Raw genomic sequence first — 23,715 nt, forward strand, 5'->3', positions numbered from 1 at the left:
ACAATGAGAAAATAATCAAAATGGTCCTTTATGTATTGGGTTTGGTTCATTATGATCCTTTGGTGTATATAAGTTAACAGTTATGATCCTACTTCACTGTTTTTTTTTAAAATTACATAAATATATTATAATAAAAAAATAGTTATCATTTATAGTAATAATATTTTTTTTCACTTGATCACTTTTAATTTATTTATAATACAAGTTTAATACATATTACAAGAATAATTTATTATTCACATATAATAAAAATTTTAATGATGAATAATACTTTTATCACACATTTTAATACACTTATAATACAATATGACAAAATTTTACCAAACAAACATGATATATTTCATAAAACAACTATAATTTATATATATTGCATACATAATTTACTTTTTTAATACATATTACATATTTAACAAAGCATTGTTATAAATCATAATAAACAAAAAGTATTGCTAACATCAGTAATTATTTTTAAATATATATTAATTTATATTTTTATTATGCAAATTACATGTTATATCCTTCGAATTGTCGTAAAACAATAGTCGTTTTCACATGTAAGTCACTTTTAATGTTGTAAGGTAATTTTACCGTTGCCACATGTAAGTCACTTGTAAGGCAAATATGTATGTACACCATTAACATTTGGCAAATTGTGGCCAAGTTTCATATTTTCATTAGTATAAATAGGTAGTATATTTTTATTTAAATGTAAATAAGAGAAGAAGTTTGGCATACGTTATTATACTGCCTCTTTGTATGTTTTTGTTCTTAATTTAGTTTATTAATATTAGTTTGTTAGCTATTTATTTTATAAAACGTTATCAGCATAAAATTCTGTCAAGTTGTGCTACTTTAAATAAGTAAAAATGGTAAGAATTTTATTTTTCTAAAAAAAAAAGATGTCTAATATTTATAAACTTGAATTTGTTGCCTTGGATATATCGGGTAAAGAATACTCATCCTAGACACTAAATGCTGAAATCCACTTGGATGCAGTGGGAATGGTAGGAGCCATCAAATAAAATAATCAGGCATCCAGTCTAGAACGTGCCAAAGCAATGATATTTCTCCGTCACCATCTTGACGAGGGGTTAAAGATGCAATATCTCACTATAAAAGAGTCTTTTGTACTGTGGAAAAATTTAAAAGATAGATATGACCATCTGAAGTTGGTCATTCTACCACATGTGTGTCATGAGTAGTTTAATCTGAGATTATCTAACTTTAAAAGTATAATTGAACATAATTTTTTCATATATATAATTATATCATAGTTAAATTTATACGAAGAAGAGGTCACTGAACATGATAAGCTTGAGAAAACATACTCCACAATTCCTACCTCGAGTACGCTCCTGCAGCAGCAATATCGAGGAATGAATTTTAAAAAATATGTTGAAATACTTTCACATCTTCTTAATGCTGAACGAAATAACGACTTTTTTGATAAAAATCATGAAAATCGACTTGTTGGTTATATGTCACTCCCTAAAGTGAATTAGACAAATTATCACCAACGAAGAAGAGGTTGTGGCTCCTATCATGGTAGTGGCTCCGGTCATGATCGTGGTCGTAGTCGTAAAATAAATTATAATCACGATGGTCGTCTTGAGCTACAATGACCAACAGTATAAAAGGAATGGAGCCAAGAAGTAATACAAAAGAAAATTTCAAAAAGTGTATGTCATAGATGTGGAGGAATGGGGCATTGGTCGCAACTTGCCGATCATCTAAACGTCTGGTTCAGCTTTATCAGGCATCCTTGAAAATGGGAGATAGTAATCCAGAAGCAAACTTTATCTCTGAAGTTAATGTTAAGCCAATGCATAAGATGAATAATAATACAGAAGCAAAATGTTGAGCTATGCATCTGGATGTAATTGATTTCTTTGTATTCCCTGAAGGAAAAACGATCAGTGACGATTTCGCAATAATCTAGATAATTTTTCTTTTCTGTTTGTTTGTATTAGTTGGTATGTTTGTGTTTTTCTAATCACTGTAAATATAATAGTCATGTTTAATAGTTATATTTTACTTTGTTTATGTCTGTTTTTGAAGAAAATATGGATATGCCCCCAACTTTGTTTAGATCAATGATCAATCATAAAAATATTTGTGTAATTGATAGTGGAACAACGTATGCCATATTCAAATATGAAAAATACTTCTCTTACTTGCTTAGAAGAAAAGGGAATGTTACTACAATTTCTGGTAATTCAAACTTAATAGAAGGCTCCGAAAGAGCTATTATATTCATGCCTAAGGGGACGAAACTTGTTATATAAGATGGATGCATTGTTCTCTTCTAAATCCCCAAGAAAGTTGTTAATTTAAAGATATTTGCCGAAATGGATATCATATTGAGCCAATAAATAAATGAATGTTGAATACCTTGGCATTACCAAGATTGTCTCAAACCAGAAATATGTGTTGGATAAATTATCAACTTTATCTTCTGCTTGTATTATGCAAAAATAAGTACAGTTGAAGCACATTCTATCGTAAATCAGAATTTTACTGACTTGAAAACTTTTGTGCTTTGGCATGACCGAATGGGTCATCCTGGATTAATAATGATGAGACGAATCATTGAAAATTCAAATGAACATCCATTAAAGAACCAGAAGATCCTTACATGTGATGAATTTTCATGTGTTGCTTGTTATCAAGACAAATCGATTACTAGGTCATCACCAATGAATGTTAACACTGAAATATAAAAAAAAATCGATTCTATTCGGTGTTTCAATTTTTCAGTGTTTATGCCCACCCCTATAAATACATTTCAAGATCTTGAATATTGATAATTTCGCACACAAAAAATCATAAAAGAGTATATTTAAGCAAAACACATTAACATAAATTAAAACCATTAAAAATCATAAAAGAGTATATTTAAGCAAAACACATTGACATAAATTAAAACCATTAACTAATTCTTTATCAGTTTACTTTAATTCTAGGTTATCATATCCGTCAGTAATAAAATTGTATAGAGAATAAGTGGTAATCCTAAAATTAGATGAAGCACAATTTATTGAGTTTGAGACTTAATTAATCATGCATGTTCATCAAGTTTTCAATCTAACAGATGAATTTTGTTCTTCATTATATATTGTTATGATTACTTTAATATTAATTGTACAACTCATTTTATATACAAAAATGATGATCAGTGATATTTTTTTATATTTTGGATCAGTGATTTAATTATTTTGAATTTTTATAAATTTTATTATTGAATTTGTCAAGATATTTATTTATAGTGATTTATCTCTTTTATAAATTACCTATATATTTTTTTCAATTGAATCTTTTACATTAGTAATTTTCTTTTCCCACATCCCGACTTGAAAAAATAACCTAAAAGTTTCTTATAAGTTTTCAATTTTTTTTTAAAAAAAGAAAAGGGACAAGATGACCCTTTTACTTTTTCTTTATTTTTTTTATTTTCAGTATTCATAAAAGGACTAAACTAATAATATCTTTATCACTGAAGTTATTGGACAACTACTGAAGTTGTCAAACGACTAAAAACGTTGTCCCTGCAACAACGACAATTGTAAGACTAAAATACAAAAGAAAAAAGTTTGTCTAACAATCACTTCTTATTGTATCCTCAAATACGAGCTTTCATTTCACCCATTAATTTTAAAATAGTATATGACGTCATTATTAGTCACATTATCTCCTTAAATTATTATCCAAGATACATATAGCTTTTTCTCTTGAGAATGACTAGTATATCAGTAATCTACGTTAGGTCACTAATCTTTATTATATATACTACGTATTTTTTTTCTTAACTGGAAAACCTTAGGCTCTATTGCTTTGCGTCCTTAAAAAAAGCAAACAATAAAAAGAAAAAAAATAGATAAAATGAACAATTAGGACCTTCATATATATCTCGTTAAGTTATTACCAATTGTAATATATTATTAATTTAAATATAACATTATTTTAATTGATATTTAAATTTTATTGTATCATATGCATTATTAAATTTCGTTATGTAATAATTAAAAAACCTCGTATTACATAACAACTAATTAAATGTAATCGCATTATTAACTTTTTATTTATCTTTATTAATTATTTAATGATTTTATTTTGTGAGTTACTCTATTTTTCTACCAAAAATTGCACCTTAAAATTCTCATCCCAATTATATCCATTCGAGACAAAAGGACCAACCATTCGGGAAAGGGATAAACTCGTAATTTGACACCATAAAATACAGTATACACAATGATAACCAAAAAGCCTCCATCTCATCCAATTAATACTCGCCACGCAACAACATATCCACGTGTCATCCTGAGACGACAAGTACAAACTCATTAATATACACCGAGGATACACTAGAACAAAACTCAACCGCTTTACAAGTGGCATTCGCTGGTGATTACACAACCTCCTGATGGGCAAATATGTAAATTCAAACTCTCGATTCGGTATCCCGCGTCACCAGCAAGCACACAGGAGTAGAACTTCAGTCACCTTTGCTTTTTGTATGTATTTCTTCAAATTGCATAAATTTTTGCTGAAATTTTTCACTTTTCATATCTGAAAAATTCTCTGCAGATTCAAATTTGGAATAGTTGAAGAAGAAGAAGAGGAAGAGAAAATGAGAGGAAACGATCCGAATCCGTTTGATGAAGAGGAGCCTGAAGTCAATCCTTTTTCAGTAACCGCCTTTCTCTCGATGCTCTTTTTTTACGTTTTTTTTAATATATTAATTTGATGCTTTCCTTAGATCTAGGCTGTTGTTAACTTTATTCGTATAACATTATCATTTTTCAATGTTTTTTTTTTCTGATTTTTTATCGGATGTTTTGTGGTGGTATTTGGAATGAATTGTTTGATTTGATCTAGATCTGCGTACTTGGATGGTGGAAGTATATTAAGGAGTTTAGATTTTGCCTAATTTTTCGGGTACATTGTGGTGTTTAAGATTGGCTTGTCGGCGTGGTGAAGTTATACAGTATTTTAATGAGATTAATGCATAAATCTAGCTGATTTTATATGAATTTTAAGATAAATTAGCCTGTATGAACTTAATAGAAGCTTAACTTGAAAGGTTGGCTTGAGAGTCGAGCCTGGGGATTGATCTTCATCCCGTTTAATTTAAAATGGTTGTAATTTGCTTGGATATGGACATTTGGCCTTTGGTGTGAAGTTACTGGTCCTTACTGATTTATGATGAGGACTCTTAAATGAAAGATGTTTTTTTTTAAGGTCGGTTTGTTTTATTTTTAGGTATACATATGCTATTTTTTCATGCGTTTAACTGTTTAAGGGTAAATGGAGGTTTACGAAAATAATGACAATAAAATTAACCCTGCTTTTCCTAGTTATTGAAAAAATAGATGGAGTCTAAACATTTAAAATTTATAAGAAGAAAAACAAGCAATGGAAATCAGTCTGTTTTTGTTTGCCTCCTCTTGAAATGAAGAAACCAGTTTTGTGTAATAGTTGGCTATTATGCTGCTGATAAGTGACGTATGATATGTGTATGTATGTATTGACAAGAAGGTATCTGTGAGATGTTTCAAGTTAAGTGAGAAAGCTACAACTTTTTAACAGTTGCATGTCTTGAAACACTCCGTATGGAAAAATACCAAGTCAGTAAGTGGACATTAGACAAGCTTTAATACCCGATAGTGTTTAATAGAGGTTACTTACATTAACTAGAACATATTTTATAGCACGTACTGGTGAGTGGCATAAAATGGTTCTCTTTATCAAATGTCACTTGCTGCCCTGCCCTGTTGGGACATGGCTTCCATATCCTTCAGCAGACGCTTTCTTACCTCCTTGTTTGGATCCACAATCATCCATATATCTCATAGGGCCTGAAAATACCTAGAACCATCGAAACCCACTATTTGTTCTTCCATAGAGATTATATGAATTTCCTTCATCTTTTAAGGTTGTGAGTATTGTTAGTGCCAAAAAGGGCATGCTTCAGTTCTCGAATTATTACAGTGTATGTGTGTTCAACTCGCAATCACTTTCTCGTAAAGCAGAATTTATTTTTACATTAAAATTACAATTATAACTTCTTATGCTTTATTTACTTTGAATGCTCTGAATGTGCAAGATCTCACAATCAGTTTCTCGTAATGCAGAATTTATTTTTACATTAAAATTACAATTATAACTTTTTATACTTTATTTACTTTGAATGCTCTGAATGTGCAAGATCCTCCTCACTTGTATCATCTGTATTTTCTTGCAGAAAGGTGGCTCCGCTCCTGCTTCGAAGTCACGCTTCCCTCAAATGATTGCTAGTACTCTTGGTTTTGGCCAAAAACATGATGCAACTGATGACGTCCCATTGGATTCAATGAATGTAATGAAGTTGATATGCTTTTGTTTGCAGTCTTGTAAAGAACATTGTATTCTGAATATGTTCTTCTCAATTGTGTTTTAGGGCTCCAACAAGAAGCAAAAAGAATTAGCAACCTGGGAAGCAGATCTGCAAAGGAGAGAAAGAGTTGGTTCTTTTTCTTTTTATTTAAAATTTGTTGTTTGCTATGTGCATTACTGCGAATTATATTATTTTTTTTTGATTTCTGATCATCTATTGCTGCAAGGGTGCAAATTTTTGAAAAGTTATGTTCCTAGTTTTTTGGCTAAACTATTTACTACAACCTCCTGTAGTGTATTTTTAGTCTATATTTTTTCCCAATTCAGTTCAAGGCTTGTGAATGCTTTCAAAATGTTACTTTTTAGCTAAATCTGTTGTTATGAGTTCCTTGATCTGTAGTTTATTCTAGTTTATATTTGCTTCAACTCAGTTTGAGGGTTATGCATGATTCTCATTAAGTGCCGTTTAACAGGATATTAAACGAAGAGAAGATGCTGTTGCTGGTGGTAAGAAATGACTTAAGCTAGTTTCAGATTGTTATTAAATCGTCTTATTTTCTCTTTAGCATGCTGAGATAATGCGTTTCTATGATTCAATTCAGCTGGTGTGCCAACTGATGATAGGAATTGGCCGCCCTTCTTTCCAATTATTCATCATGATATAGCAAATGAAATACCAGCTCATTCTCAGCGGCTGCAGTATTTGGCTTTTGCAAGCTGGTTAGGTAGCATCTCGCTTCTGTTTCTTTAAAAGAAGAATGTTTCTTTGAATATCAAAAACGATTGTCTACTAAATTTTCTCTAGTTTCCGCTTTCATCAAGTACCTACAAGTTTACCATTTGATTATGATTTGAGTGTACTTTACGAGTGCAAAATGTTGGAGTTTTGCATGAAACTCTTCATAGTTTCTTTACTTTTCTGGGCTCAACGTGTGCAGTGCATCAGTTTCTCTGCTTTTTTGTCTGGATTTTGCTTGTAATGCATGAGATATGCTACTCACTCTGTTTCATTTTATGTAACCCTCTTTAATTGGGGAGATTAAAAAAGAAAGGAAGACGTGCCAGGTTTTAAACATGCCATACATAACATTTGTGTGGCTGTAAAAGCTTGTCATTAGGATAAAATGGAAAGTTCTAATTATACTGTCTCCATATGTAGAAACGAATTGGCTCTTGTAACAGACTAAAATAGGGTCACAAATCGAACAGAGGGGGAAACCTGCTTTTCAGCTCAAGTTTCTGGCAAGAGAAGAAATTCCTCTCCCTCTGTTTCTGCCTACTGTCTGTCGAAACAAGAACCAATATAATTGAATAAATCTTGATTCATTGAGGTGTTTGACAGAAATTAAGACCCCTATGTCCCTAGTAGATGGGAAGTGCAACCCTAAATTTCTCTGTTGAACTGATAGCTAAATGTTATATCTGTGAAAGTAAACGCATACAGAGAGAGCTTCATTGCACATAGTTATTAGTTTGATGCTATCGAATGTCTCTTACTATATTGAGATGGTATTTTAAGACATAAGTTAATAACCAGTTGCTTTCATCTTTCGTCAAACTACATTTTTGTGTTTCTCCTTGACAAATTGCCAATATATTCATAGATCCTTTGTCAAACTACATTTTTGTGTTTCTCCTTGACAAGTTGCCAATATATTCATAGATCCTTTGTCAAACTACATTTTTGTGTTTCTCCTTGATAAATTGCCAATATATTCATAGATGATTATATCTAATTAATCATGGGGTGACCTATGAAGTGATCTTCTTTAGCTTATAGAAATACAGATAGTAGAGTATTATTTAATAAAGGCAACCATTGTTGTGAAGGACGCAGAAGTTAAGGAGATAGATTTTGGTTTTCTTGGAAAGCTACATTTCACTTCTATGTTCCCCCTTCCCCGAATTTATTCCTTTATTTATTTCTTTTGATTTTTCCGATAAGGTACATTGTAGTTCCCCTCTGTTTTGCAAACCTCATTTTCAGAAATCGCGGAGAACATAATGAATAAGAGAACTAGAATAATGGTATTCATTCGCTCATTCAAGGAGTAACTCTTGTATAAAGGTTATCCCATCTTTTATTTTTGTGACTTGGATGATCTATTGTTGTACATGTCAGGCTTTACATTGATGAAATTTTGCTTACTGATTTAAAAAATAGTGTATGGGAGAAACATTATTTCTATGTTTAACACTGCTGCCTTTCGTGATTAGGGTCAAAAGACTTTAGCCTTTCTGCTTATACATCTTTTTGGGATCCAAGCAGCATAAAATTAGTAGCTGCAAGTTTTGAGTTTGTGTTTTCAAACTTCTATAGTAGTTCAGCTCTGAAGTTACAATTATCCGATGTTTTGATTGAAATCCAGCAATGCTGTTTCTTTATTAAAAGTAACAAGACCCAATTGATATGGAACCCAAGAGCAAGCCGTTTGGCAACTTCATCCATGTGAGTAACATTTTAGGTTGAGATGCGAGTAATTTTTATAGGATGGAGGGGAACTAGTAGTAGATTTTTCTTTTGTTAAAACGACAGGGTTTATAGCTGTTGTGTAAAAGAATAAACTGGGATAGATGACTATCTTCTTTATGGGCTATAATGCTTGTTCAACAGCGCCCTCTCTCTCACAAATGTTACTCTTTCTTTCAAGGGCTCTATGAATCTTGTATTATCTTGCTCTTTATTTGAGTGTTATATGAATCTTTCTATTTCATAACCTCTTTGAGTTTGCTCCAAAATCTTTCTACAGGCATTGTTTTTTGTCTGGCGTTCAATGTTCTTGCCGTGACTATCTGTTGGATTAAGGGTGGCGGTGAGCTTTATTCTCTCTTTTCTGCGGAAGCTCATGTGGCATTCCTTTTTATTGGCGTAAAGATCTAAAAGTAAATTCAAGTTCAATATATATCTAACATCATCTAGTTCTTGCCTTCTCTAGGTGTTAAAATCTTTTTCCTGGCTGTAATATATGCTTTAATGGGATGTCCCCTTTCGTACATTTTGTGGTACAGGCCTCTGTATAACGCAATGAGGTATGTAGTGTTGTTTCTCTTAATTTTATCCCCTTTCACCTTTTTAAAATCCCTCCAGTTGTTCCTTTTCGTTTTTGATTTCCACATAACAGATTGTTTGGATTTGCAGGACCGACAGTGCATTGAAGTTTGGATGGTTTTTCATGTTCTACTTGGTTCGTTTTGCTGACAGAAGTGATAAAGATGCTGTCTATTTTATGCCAGGAGTTGTTTTTGAGTATTTTGTTTTCTTGTTTTTTGTATGTGCAGTTCCACATTGGATTTTGCATACTTGCTGCTATTGCTCCTCCCATTGTATTTCAAGGATTATCCTTAACGTAAGTTCTGCTGCAACTTTTAGTCCATTAACCGCGCAGTATAGAGTTCAGTATTCTGTATAAGCTGCTACTTCTGGCAGGCTGTTTTAGCTTAGTAGAATTTGCTAGTCTATATGGATACACCTTTTAGGTGAAAAAATGCTTTAAATGCCCTTGTTGCCTTCTTCCCCTTGTTTCTGCAAATGATTTGGTTCATAGTGTGATGATAGAAGAGTTGAAGATCCCAAAAACCCCTTGGTGTTGCACACCACTAAAAGAACATGGTTTAGTTTTGTGATCAACAAATTACTGCTTCCCTTGTTGGTGCATCGATTTTCCTGTGGTTGTACCATATTGATTTTTTTGATAAGGATATTTGTACCATATTGATATGGAAACAGTTCAAAAAGAAATCAACCAGTTAAAGGTCTGGTTGTACTCTATAATGTTTTTAAATTAAATCTATGTATGATATGAGTCTTGAATGGTGAGAAATGCTCTTCATGAGCATGAATAAGAGCAATGAAATATTGATGCGGTTAAATGCGGTGATTTTTATCAAGGGTTTTCCACTTTCCCTTGGATTGTCATTGTTTTTTTATATTCTTCACTAATTATTGTGCTTCCTTTTTACTTCATTCCAGGGGTATCCTTGCAGCAATTGATGTCTTCTCTGACCATGTGCTGGTTGGGGTAAGTTGTTTAATTATTTGCTCTTATTTTAATGCGAGGAAAAAAAATAACAAATTCTTCGACACATCCCTTTGAAAACAATAAATTGAATGCCATTGTTTACTATGTTTAATTACAGTACTAATAGGGTGTACAAGTAATACTGGTACTAGTTGGACATAGATGAGATTTGCAACCAAACATTGTATTAAAATTTTATACCAGCATTATTCTACCTAATACACCCTACCAAATGACCATAATGCTTGATTGTAGATACTTCCCTTCCAAGTGAAAAACTCTCAGTTTCTCATTATTAGCAGATTGAATTTGATTTAACTTGTGCACTCAGCACTGTCTTTACTGTTTATTTGAACAAAAACTTAAATTTCATTTTATTTTTCTCATTTCATATTGCAGTTAGTTTGTTAACTGATTTAGCAGATCAAAAACATTTTTTGTAGAGTCATTTTCTTGAACAATAACTCAATTTCATTTGATATTCTGATTGCATATTGCAGCTAGTTTTTAAACTGAGTTACTGCATCAAAAGCTCTCTTAGATAATTGGAATTCCCAATAAAATTGAGAGTTAATGCTTATATTAGCTTATCAGGATGTTTGATCTTTTACCTTCTTAATATATATTCTTGTGTTGTCCTTTTCTTCTTTTTTTGCAGATATTTTATTTGATTGGATTTGGTTTCTTCTGCTTGGAAGTTTTGCTTAGCTTGTGGGTGCTGCAGGTGAGGTTTTTACTGTATTGCGATTCTTCATGTCAGGTTCATTAATAAATCAATTGTATGAAGATCAGCTGGGGCAATGCTCCACCTAGTGTTCTGGTATCTGCTGTTCCTCTTTTTAGAGTTTTGCTCATCTTTGCCTTGCGGCTTGAGCTTCATGTGTATGTGGCCTGAAACTGAAATCTATCAAGGGGAAAAAAGAAATCGTACATCAATTCATATTTAAGCTCTTGCTTGCTGTGTGAGGGGGGTAGTCTTTTTCGAGGAGGGTGGAGGAGAGGGGTATCGTCTGGTTTCTCTTAAATATCAAGAAAAATGCATCTCTAGTCCTTTTTGATGATTTGCCAGGTTTTCCTTTTATCACAGAAAGAAGGTAGACAATTTGCTAGGTTTTCACCCAGATATGGACATCCAAGTAGTTTTTGTTTTGGAGCATGTACATCTTTTGAACAGTAAATGTACTAACCGAAGAGTCGCTTTGTGGGGGGGAGAGAGTATCATTTAGGTAGGGCTATTCAGAACCTAAGGTTGAATTTAGTTGTGTTAGGTAATTATACTTTTTCTATGCCTGATAACAAACTGTTGTATACTACTAAAAATTTACTTTCATCTTGTAACGTTTATATCATTGCAGAAAGTGTACATGTATTTCCGAGGGCACAAGTGATGCACCTGTTTGGACGTAGCAACAAAACAATTCTTTTCCAGAGTAATGACTTGCGTGATATAGTTGCATGTTTTCTAGGTTTCAAAACATATTCGTTTCATTGTCATTTTTGTATGTAATCACAGTTTGACCTTTGATCATTAGACTACTACATTACTATAGTGCCTTCACTGGGATTCGTTTTTGAGTGATGGTGTCCACTAATAGTCATGTCCAATTGAGACTTGCAGAAACATAACAAGAGAATAACTACAAAAAAATAAAACCTAGTTAACATATATAAAGAAAGAGACTAACTACACTCTTATTATTTTTTTGCTACACTCCAAGCAAGTATTACATTGTGTAATATATGAAAACTATTGATTGGGCTCTCCTGAATACTACTGCAACCAGAAGCTTCAGGCATATAGTTTGCTGAATAAATGTATATTGGAGTAGCTGTATCGGACTAGATTTGGTTCGCACAAGAGCTGAATCTAGAATTTTCTTTTAAATTATATTATTAACCCATAGCTTAACAATTCTACACGTTGATTTCAGCTAAAACAAATTGTTGTTATTCGACCATAAATTCTCACTCTAAGAATCCTACCCCTAACTAATACTCCAATTTTCCATTTAATTCTATGGATTAAAGCAAGAAAATACTTGAGAAATTAGTAGAGTAAATAACTAATTTAAGGTTAGAAACTTATCCCACAAAAGAAACAAATCCAACACTTCTTAAAATAGATATAAATAATTCACGAATCATAGTAGCAAAATGATCTAAGCAAATAAATTAAAGGGAACGGAAGTTCAAATATTTTTGTTCATTTATTAGGATAGACTGTCTACATCACATTCTTTAAAGTACGATTCTTTTCTGAATCTCTGTTAACACGGGATGCTTTGTACACCAGATATGTTTGGAATCCTTAATCTTAACCAAATACGAAACTTGCTAAACTAGGACGTAACTAAGATCATCTAAATTTGGAATGATGAATATAATGAATTTAAAAATAAATACGTAATTAATTCTTGGAAATAGAAAATTCCTTTTCCCCCTTTTATTTTCTTATTTCATGAACTATTTTCTCTTTCTTTTTTAGTAGTAAAATTTCTTGTATTTTTTATCACACTAAAAAAGAACGTCAAAATTAAAGGATGGTTCTTTAATTAATGCTGCAGCATACTTAAATCAATTAACAAAAGTTTAGTTAGTTTGAATTACTTTATATCATACTTAAAGTTTTATTTGTTGTATTTAATGTTTTCTAATATACAAATAATAGTGTTTTAATTAATTAAATTTGAACTGAGAATGAACTCATACTAAATTGAGAGTAATAATAGTTGCAAATTGGAGTGCACATAATTTGATTTGGAAAAATATAGCACATTATATTAAATTAATTTTAGGCTAAATTTTTTCTTATTTGACGTCGCGATTAACTAGATTTATAGTATTGCCAAGTAATTTCCAATTAAGTAAAGCTATGAATACTTATTAGGAGCTAAGTTAAGCCTTATATCAAACTTTGTAATCCTCAACCAAAATACCTAAAATTTAAAAATCTCGAAATAACTTATTCATCGACCCGAACAACATTCCAAAGCAAAAAGTAGTATCCAAAATTGTTTGAATTATGGATTACACATTCTCTATCTTCTTTTATGCCATCATCCTTCTGCCACGTGTCCTATGAAATATCCAAACTGAAATAAATCACCACCAAACCTTTTCTCCATCCCTTTATCTATCACAAACATCATCTTCAATCCTTACTAACAGAATAATAAATAAATAAATTCAAGAAAAATAATAAATTTTCTTATTCAATAGTGTATGTGGAGTGTGGGGTAGTGGGGGGTAGTACAAAGTAAAATGACCATTATACCCCTAAACAAAAATTTAAAATCACAAACCATGTCCTCTTTATTCTTAGCCTTAAAATAATTATCTAAAATAGTTAAACCTAAATAGTCGTCCACCGCGCACAAACACTTAAACTAAAAGCAGTCGTTAGACGTATAATTCATGTATATCAGTGTATACCAGCTAGAAAAAAAAGAAGTAAAATAATGAATCATAAAACCTGCTGTCTAACGTATAATTCATGTATATCAGCGTATACCAACTAAAAATTTCCTAACTCGATTTTTCAAAAATGTTGACAGGTATGTGTTAAATTCTCAAAAATTAATATACTACTTTAAAGAGATTCAACACAAATACAACAACATGTATAAATATACTACAATTTATGCATGGTTAAAATTAACTTTTATGTGTATATAGTAAATGTGAACCTCCTTCGATTAGTTTGTATGTTTACCTTTTCAAATTTTACAATCCCATTATTAAAATTTTTGCTTCGTCACTGCATCACGATGTGATTCACTGAAAGTAAACTAACGAATCCTACTTGCTATATTTGCGTAAAACTCCATTGCTCTGACTCTTTGAATATACTTATAGATGTGTATTAGATTTTTCAAAATTAATATATTATTTTTAAAAGATCCGATCAATTATAAAAAAGCGGATTAATACTACCTCCAATGGTAGTCACAGAAATCCAAATCAACACACTTCACTATCCAAACAAAACAGCCATAACCATAGCCATTAACTTCTTACAAAAAAATTCTAAGCCTCACATATTTTTTTTCTCCAAAATATCCTAAAAACCAAAAAAAAAATTTAATTTTTTTTTAAAAAAAATGCCCATTCATTAATCTATCAGTAAGTCAGTGAGCACACAAAAATAAAAAATAAAAAAGCTTCCTCCATAATTCTATCTCAAAAACCTCTCAAGAAACAGAGAGATAGAGGGGCAAAAATAAAAAAAATGGCAGTTTGTACAGTGTACACTGCTCAATCACTGAATTCATCTTGTTCAATTTCAACTCCATCAAAACCCCACTTAAGATTTCACCAGAAACAAGTAATTTTCCTAACAAAAAGACCAAGGAAGATGACATGCTCTGCTTCCTCTGACGGTGAAAAAACAGTTGTAATCGGTCTAGCAGCTGATTCTGGTTGTGGTAAAAGTACATTTATGAGACGATTAACCAGCGTCTTTGGTGGCGCTGCTGAACCACCGAAAGGTGGAAATCCAGATTCAAACACATTGATATCAGACATGACTACTGTCATTTGTCTTGATGATTATCATTCACTTGACAGAACTGGTAGAAAAGAAAAAGGGGTAACTGCTCTTGATCCAAGAGCTAATGATTTTGATCTAATGTATGAACAAGTTAAAGCTATTAAAGATGGGGTTCCTGTTGATAAACCTATTTATAATCATGTTAGTGGTCTTCTTGATCCTCCTGAGGTTATTAAGCCTCCAAAGATTCTTGTCATTGAAGGATTACACCCCATGTAAGTCCCGTTTTAACTTATATGCACCGACAGTATCTCATAACTTTTACTCTTAATTTATGTTGAATTTTGAAATGTATAGATTTTTTTTATTTTTTTTTTATATATGTGGATTTTTAAAATATCATTATAGAATTTGAGTGAAAAGTTATTGAATTTTGTTAGAATGAGTTTTAAGAAAAACAAAAATATAGATTTTTTTTTTGAAATTTCTTATCTAAAATATGTGGGGTACATTTGTGTGGTTGTGAAATCATATCTTGGTAGGGGATAAAATGAAGTTTTAAAGCTAATTTTTTTTTTTGATATAATATAAGTTTTATTTTATTTAAAAGTAGACTAAAAATGGAAATGTGTTATATGGAATGAATAAAAAAAGATTACTGAACTTATTTTATGGGTTATTCTTCCACTTATTATATAAAAAAAATTATATAACTGTGAGTAATAGGCGGAGGTAGGAGTATACATGATCGGGTTGGTTTGGATTTTTCAAATATCAAATCAAATTATTTGTGTCGGGTTTTTAAATTTATAAACCAAATCAAATCAATAAAATTCAAAATTTTCAACTTCGGGTTTTTTTTTCGAGATTTTGAGTTTTTTCGATAATGAATTCGTAAAAACATATAATTTACTTGTATTTCAAATATTTATTTAATCCTATCAAAATGCAACTATCTAAGTTATTTCTCAAGAAAATAACAAAAAATATGATATAATTAATGACACTAAAATATAAAAAAAATAATAATAAAATCGCGTAAAACAAATATTGCAAATTAATAAGTCATAATGAAATTGATTATAATTTAAAGTACTAAATCATGCTAACATAAGTTTAGTAAGTATTAGTTACATGACTAAATATTAAAAGAAAGTAAAATTAGATCATGTATTTTAATTGTCTAAATCTATGTAAAACTAATAAACAAATATTCAATATTATTGTCATTTTTAGTGTTGAATTGATTTTTTTTTTTTGCATTAGTATTAATTTAATTTTTATTTAGACTTTATTATAATTACCAACATGTATAGACTATAATCTTATTACATTATTAAGAATTCTAACTTCCAAACATGAAATAATTTTATTAAAAGATAAAACTATTAAAAAATATAATTGATATTTAAAAAAATATATCAAAGTAAGTATTTTTAGGTATAAAATAAAATTTTTAAAATTATATATATAATGTCGGGTTGGTTTGGTCTCTGATTATTTTTTTTAATCAAAACCAAACCAACCCAAATATAATCGTGTTTTTTTTTCCAATACCAAACCAAGTCAAACCAAATCACTAGTCATTTTTTTTTTGGTTTGACTCGATTTGCAGTGTGATTCGATTTTCAGTTCGATTTTGTACACCCCTAGGCGGAGGCAATGTATAATCCCCTCAGCGAAAAATTATTACTATTCATACATGATTAAAATTATTTTCTAGATATATAATAGAAGTCGAACCCCCTCCCAATAGTTCATATGTTTACTTCTGAAATTTTGAAACCCTCATTAAAATTTTTGACTTTGCTACTTGCGGTGAGTATGTTATTAATAAATTTTTGAAGAAATGCAATGATGTTTTTCTAATGTTAAAACAAGACACATGCAAGAGAGGTGACACATTGAAAAGAAAACTTTGGTTTCTCCGTATATTTAGATTCTTTAATTTTTTTCTTGTCGTTTGTGTAACGAAATGTACTTTATAATTTACTTCCCTACAAAAGGGAAAAAAGAAAAAAATGAAAATGGTGCAGGGGATTCTCTTCTTTTGACATGTGTTACTTGGGATCTATAAGAATATTGACAAGTATGTGTCTTAGATTCTCTATCAATTATGATTCTTTTAGAGAATTTGATATAAATATAATAACATTTTTAAAAGATTCAAACAAAATCAGAATGTCCTCAAATGAAATAAATTTAATGAAAAATGTCTTCGATTAATAATTTGATCCAAAATATGGTACTTTATGACATTTTCCTTAAACTTAATTAGAATTTAGGTCTCCAAAGTAATATCTATTTCTGCTGCAAAAATTCGATAGAAAAATCAGTAGCAGCACTTTAAGCACCATATTAATAATGCAACTCTTGATGCACTTAGTTACGTGTATAAGAATAATGATGAATAAAATGTATTTACAGCCAAAATAGAGATGGGAGAAAAAAAAAATACGAATATCTAATGAGATAGAAGTTTCGAATATTGAGATTTGTAATGGACCGATCAATTATAATGTATTTTAGTGTGTTAAAAATAACATATATTGTATAGCTTTTTTTTTTTTTAAAAGTGAGTTTTAGAAATGTCCACGTACGTGCATTCTTTGACGTATACTTTTAGGGACTATTGCGTTTATTAATCATTCTAATGCATGTATTAATAATATTAGTATATCATAATGTAGTAAAATCTGATATTTATTTTTCATTTTCTATGGTATGAAGGTACGATGAGCGTGTGAGAGACCTCTTGGACTTCAGTATCTACTTGGATATCAGCAATGAGGTCAAGTTTGCTTGGAAGATCCAGGTAACTATCACTAAAATTTATCTATAACGACGCGTACAAGTGACCTGATTATGTAAATATCTTTTACATTGTTAATACATAGAACTTATGACTCGAACCAAATATGCATGATATCGGTTCTTTTTTGAAAAATGCAGAGGGATATGGCTGAAAGAGGACACAGCCTTGAGAGCATTAAGGCCAGTATTGAAGCTAGGAAACCAGATTTTGATGCTTACATTGGTGAACTACTTACCCTTGAAATAACAATTACCTCTGTTGCTCCACTTTTCATTTTAAAAAACCGCACGATGTGTGTCAGATCCTCCAAAAATGCATACTTTTGAAGGATCTAACATGATTGCGATAACATATTTGGAGAGTCTGAACAACACAAATAGTTAATATCATACATGATTGATGAATATGATTAGTTAAGTGGCAAAAAAATTGTTTTTTTGGTGCAGATCCACAAAAGCAATATGCAGATGCAGTCATTGAAGTGCTCCCAACTCAGCTAATCCCAGATGACAATGAAGGCAAAGTTTTGAGAGTGAGATTGATAATGAAGGAAGGAGTGAAGAACTTCAATCCAGTTTACCTGTTTGATGAAGGATCGACAATCTCATGGATTCCTTGTGGCAGGAAGTTGACTTGTTCTTACCCTGGCATCAAATTCACCTATGGCCCTGACACCTACTTTGGCAATGAGGTATAGGCTGCATTCTTTCTCTACCTGCCAAAACTTGATCATACTAATCAATCGACTCTCTCGCCTTGTGGTCAACATTCCATTCCCCATAGTCGTAGGTGCTCGTTCTATCCTGATTTGAATGAGCTGAAGCTCCCTAGGTACATATGGTTGGCCTTTATGGTGTCTCAGCAATACAAACATAGAAATAAGCTGAACTTAGGTTAGATCAATAGGGTGTATCAGATGGTAATCTAGTCCACCTGTCTAGACTCGACCCGAGGAACTCAATTGGAAGGACATTAGTTGCTGATTACTAGTCAGGCTAGAAAATTAAGCTTTGTATGTGAGGATTCATCTTAAATTGACTAGGCAGAAAAACTTCAATCCAGTTTACCTACCATCCTTTGTTCGGGTTTGGGACCAACAATGTGAGCAAGCAAGCTAACACAAGTGGTAAATAAACACTAAAAGAATGTTAAAGCTTCTTCTCGATATCTCTCGATGATATGTCACAGTTCTTTAAAGACAACATGCTAGAAAATACCTGGCTAACTCAGAGAGCGGGTTTGTACCATTGCTCAGCTATTCTTCCAAAAATCATGCCTGATTTTCACCATCTGTTTTTCTTCGTACTTGCAGGTATCTGTCTTGGAGATGGATGGCCAATTTGACAGACTAGATGAACTCATCTACGTGGAGAGCCATTTGAGCAACCTCTCCAGCAAATTCTATGGTGAAGTTACTCAACAAATGTTGAAGCATGCAGACTTCCCTGGCAGCAACAATGGAACAGGTTTCTTCCAGACCATTGTCGGTTTGAAGATCAGAGACCTCTACGAGCAAATCGTTGCCAGCAGAGCTGGAGCTCCAGTCGCAGCTGCAAAGGCCTAAACTTTGCCAAACTATATTAACAGCTAGGCCCCAGAATCATCTGTTGTACCTAGTTGTTTCCCTTCTTCCCTAAATTTTATTTGCCGACTTCTTTTCTCCACTTTCATGTCTCAGTTTCATGGTAGATAATTCCCCATAATTGAGAAAATACACTTTGTTATGTATTTATTTGTAGCTGGAAATGTGTTGAGAGTTGTAACATGGACAATAAAATGGTGAAATGAATTTCAATTCCAAACAGTTTCTGCACAACTACTCGGATGTAAACAACAGAACAATAATTGAGATTGAAACCACCAAGAAACTCAGAAAATCTGATACTCGTAAACACAATATTTCATGCAAAATGTGTCTCAGAATGCCATACTTTTGTTAGAACGAAGGAAGCATCCAAAGACTAATACGGAGAAGCATGATATTACCAGAATTTATAAGTACTAAGTTCAACATATTAACAACCTACTACTCAAGGTTTCTTTAATGCTTACCGGTGGAAGCAACAGTTGGAGGGCAAAATAATATATACATAATACACATTGAGTCAATTTTCCTCGTGTTCACTTGAGAGTAATAAACTTATTACTACCATGTTTTGCCCAATGGTCCTTCAGGTCAACTGGATTAGAAAGATCATGACCTTCAGTTGCAAGTGTACACAGAAGCTTATTATATGCTCCATTAGACATTTTTCTCCCAGCCTTACGATTCCCAGGCTTTGAGGGATTGAATGGGAGCGGATACTCAGATAAGGAGGTGGTACAGCATGATGATTGCCACCCACCACCACATTTGTAGCACCGTCTAGAAACACCTGTACAGGAACAAAACGGCTGTGGCAGGCCAGAAAAATCAGCACTAGCTCGACCGTAAACTGAACTCGGATTCTTTGTTACAGTGGCTTCTCCACATTTAGCTTCTCCTTTAGGTTTTTTAGAGGCAGAAGACTTATTTTCAAACCGTTTCTCTTTCAAAAGTTCCGATACAGTTTCACGAATTCCATTCATAGATGTTTTCTTGTTTTTCTTCATCTTCTGTGATTTGGCCTTGAACTTGACATCCACATTTTGTTCACCTGTCGGAGCAACAGAACGAATAGGAACAGCAGCACAAGGTTTTGATTTGGATCCCAATTGTGTTGCTGGGGGGAAATTATCTCGATGAATCCATGGAAAATGAGAATCAAATGTCTCTTCTTTGTGGTTAACTTGAGATGCCATTTGGTATCTTATGGGAGGAGATTCTATCTTTGTTTGAGCCAGTCCTGCAAATATGTACTTTGTGAGAATTTCGCCACAACAACAACAACAATAATGCCTTAGTCCCAAACAAGTTGGGTACGACTATATGAATTCACATTCTTTTTTTTTTTCTCGATGACAAGAGAACCCGCAGCCTGGCCCCATTGTGTGCTCACAGGGTAACCCCGACTTGTACAGTATTAGCCTACGAACCACATCGAAGAGGCAAACCACACTAGGCAAGCTCTGTGCGACGAGCCACATTCTTCATTTAAGCTCATATTATATTATCAATTCATCATACAAAATGAAATTAATATGACTAGTAAGTCTTCGAACAAGTATGAAATTCCACCTGTGTGAGCATGCTTACATAATCATTCCCCAGCCCAGAAAAAGGGAGGGAGTTGTGGTAGGCTGGCAGCCGGCGTAAAACTTGCCAATTCATGTGAGAATTTCAGTAACTAAGATGGTTTCAGTATGAGATACTGAAATCAGCCACATTAATTTACAAATGGAACGTGATTATCCTAATTCCTAACCAATGCAAGGCAAAAACTGTTCAATAACGCAGATGCATAACCAGGGGAAAAGCATTTACACGTTAGCGATTGCACACGTTGAAAGCATTACAAGTCAAAGTCATTCAGCAATTGCTGAAATATGTAGCGAAGCATATTCTCAACAAGTTTTCAAGGAAAAACTGATAAAAGTATCGTTCTTTTTTGTTTCAAGCATCCAAAAGAATGAGCTCCAACAAACAGAAATACCAGTAACTATATTATAGCTTGGAAACTGACATCAGAAGCAAAATCCTCGAATGCAAGTGACTGCGATAGGTGTAACCCAAATGTCAAACACGTACACAGGCATAGTTCCATCCAAGCCAATACTGTTTTGCAGATATGTTATAGCCCCATCGAATTGTTAACATTTGAGTAAATCATACTAACTACACCTATAATATGACACTGATAATACACTTCATGTATTTCAAAATCAAGTACTTTATCCTTATACCATAAGAACTTACACAGACATCAAATTTTGAATCATTTCTAATTTTTCATTAGTGTTTCGATCATTTCAGTACAATTTATTAATTTACTCAATCACGGATATATCCTCATGTTTCAAAATCAAACACTAGTATTCCTTATACAATGAAAATCCTACCACCAAGATTATGGTGGGATGGTAAGTGTCTCATTCATCCTGAACCAGAGGTCTTGTGTTAGAGCAATGAGAATGGAGTCAGTCACTTTTAGTAGGGAGCCTTATACCTCAATTCCCAAAGTGGGACTTCTCAGCATGGATCCCGATCAGGTGGGACCCAAGGGAGCACCGGACACCGGTTAGAAACCTAACAAGAAAAATCTTACATAGCATTTCATATATAATTGCCATCGAAATATATGGATGATCGGCTATTTGTGTAGGATTTCAACTATATATGGGGTTTAAGGGTTTGATTTGAAATACTACTCCACTACATTGTATGAGCACTGATGAACTTGTGACTAGTCTCAAGTTCCAACATTACGTCATGCACGAATTAAGCTTCATATTTAAGCGGAAGAGGTGGCGAGCCCATTAAATCCGAGTCTAGTTAGCATTAAAACATAAATTTTAGAGTCTAGTTAGCATTAAAACATAAATTTTAGATTAGATTTTGAAAATTTATCTTCAAATATTTATGAAATTTGATCTTCAAATGTTTTCAAGTGCCCAAGAACAGGCTTAAACCAGTTTTTGGGACTTCCACTTACGAAACTTCAAAAACATTTCAAAGTAAAATACATGTCCAAACACAATTTTAAATTCCAAAATCATAACTATGAAACTCAAATTTCCAATTATCAAATTTCAAACTTCAAAATTTATGACCAATCGAGAGCTAAAGGCTGCTGTTGTCGTACTAGGGTTGAACCCAGACGGATTTTTTTTGAAGTAACATGAATAAATTCCAAAAATACAGAATCCCACCAAAAATGAAAAACAAAAAAGTGAAATAGAACAAACAAAAAAATCATTCCATTTTTAAAGCATAAACACCTAATTCCACACTTGTATAGTATATTATAAATTACAAATAAATCAGATAAACAAATATTTATGAAACGAAGAACACTTACAGCGGCCACAGAGTTGGAGCAAGAGATACAAAGCTCTAATGGGGTTTCTTTCTCTTCTTTGCTTTATTATTATATATAACTTGTTTAGACGGTTCATTACGTATTATTTTATAATATATTATATCGTATGATAATATGTTTTATTATATAATATTTTATAATTTTATTAATTTTGATATTTAAATAAATTATATTATTTATTCCTTTTACATAAAGTCACATAATTTGAATGAGAAAGACATAAAAAAAAATATAATTACTAAATAATAAATGAAGATAAAAAATATTAAAATAATTACATTAAATTAATTAATACATAACATAAATCTTTTCATTAATAATTAACTATTAATTTAAATAATATGATATAATAAAAATTATATAACTATTAAAATAAATATTATATTTAAACTAATGAAAATGAAAAATCATCCAAACAAGGGGTTAGAGATCAGAGTTGTCATCAAAGTGGAGGACAAAAGTCATGGCAAAGTCCCAAATCCCAACATTATGATAAATATCTCTTATCCAAATTATAGATTATTATTTTTAATATTATTTTTTGTAAAAAAATGTAAGCGCTTGATAATTTTACTAAATAAAAGGCAAATATAATTTTCTTTTTCATAATTTTTTGAACTTTATAATTATCTATTTTCAGTTATGAAAAATATATGAATAATTTACTTGATATGAATTAAAGAATAAAAACTTGTCACTTTCTTCCTAATTCATATTATTTGTCCATTTTCTTTTTTATATTTCGTATAAAAAATAATATATATAAAAATGATTTTCTTATTAATTTACACTTTAACTATTTTCGATTTTCTATACTCATGTATTTTATCCCTAAAGATTAATAATGATGATTTTTTTAAAAAAGTTTTATAATACTTCTAATTTTAAAAATAATTAATTTTAACTTTCCAAAACCTAAACTTTGGGCAATTTGAAGTAGCGGTAGGTGTTAGTATCTAATTCGGATTTTTCAAATTTTGAATTTGTAATTCAGTAAATGATAATTAGAAGTAGATATTAAATATTAAATTTTTTAATTTCAATTTGGTAATTTGATAAACG

The 23,715-nt window shown here is 31.6% G+C and overlaps 3 protein-coding genes across 3 annotated transcripts; 2 read left to right on the top strand and 1 right to left on the bottom strand.

The window, feature by feature from the left end:
• The first annotated feature begins 4,398 nt into the window (after positions 1–4,398).
• LOC101265852 (secretory carrier-associated membrane protein 4) lies at positions 4,399–11,966 on the top strand. The gene is made up of 13 exons (XM_010327280.4): positions 4,399–4,511; positions 4,585–4,687; positions 6,242–6,355; positions 6,437–6,499; positions 6,846–6,879; positions 6,975–7,097; positions 9,123–9,185; positions 9,309–9,402; positions 9,512–9,557; positions 9,652–9,719; positions 10,343–10,391; positions 11,050–11,115; positions 11,747–11,966. The coding sequence occupies exons 2-13, from the start codon at positions 4,628–4,630 to the stop codon at positions 11,777–11,779; spliced, it is 813 nt and encodes a 270-aa protein (XP_010325582.1). The 5' UTR covers positions 4,399–4,511; positions 4,585–4,627; the 3' UTR covers positions 11,780–11,966.
• A 2,304-nt stretch (positions 11,967–14,270) lies between these two features.
• On the top strand, positions 14,271–19,499 carry LOC101255322 (phosphoribulokinase, chloroplastic). Its single transcript, XM_004245887.4, has 5 exons — positions 14,271–15,155; positions 17,611–17,695; positions 17,833–17,917; positions 18,142–18,386; positions 19,008–19,499. The coding sequence occupies exons 1-5, from the start codon at positions 14,620–14,622 to the stop codon at positions 19,257–19,259; spliced, it is 1,203 nt and encodes a 400-aa protein (XP_004245935.1). The 5' UTR covers positions 14,271–14,619; the 3' UTR covers positions 19,260–19,499.
• A 237-nt stretch (positions 19,500–19,736) lies between these two features.
• On the bottom strand, positions 19,737–22,653 carry BBR/BPC3 (GAGA-binding transcriptional activator). The gene is made up of 2 exons (NM_001279190.1): positions 22,633–22,653; positions 19,737–20,520 (listed from the first exon to the last, which is right to left on the bottom strand). Exon 2 carries the CDS (start codon positions 20,474–20,476, stop codon positions 19,817–19,819), a length of 660 nt encoding a protein of 219 aa, NP_001266119.1. The 5' UTR covers positions 20,477–20,520; positions 22,633–22,653; the 3' UTR covers positions 19,737–19,816.
• Positions 22,654–23,715: the final 1,062 nt, after the last annotated feature.

The sequence above is a fragment of the Solanum lycopersicum genome, chromosome 8 (assembly GCF_036512215.1).
Source record: "Solanum lycopersicum chromosome 8, SLM_r2.1".
NCBI classification, from domain to species: Eukaryota; Viridiplantae; Streptophyta; class Magnoliopsida; order Solanales; family Solanaceae; genus Solanum; species Solanum lycopersicum.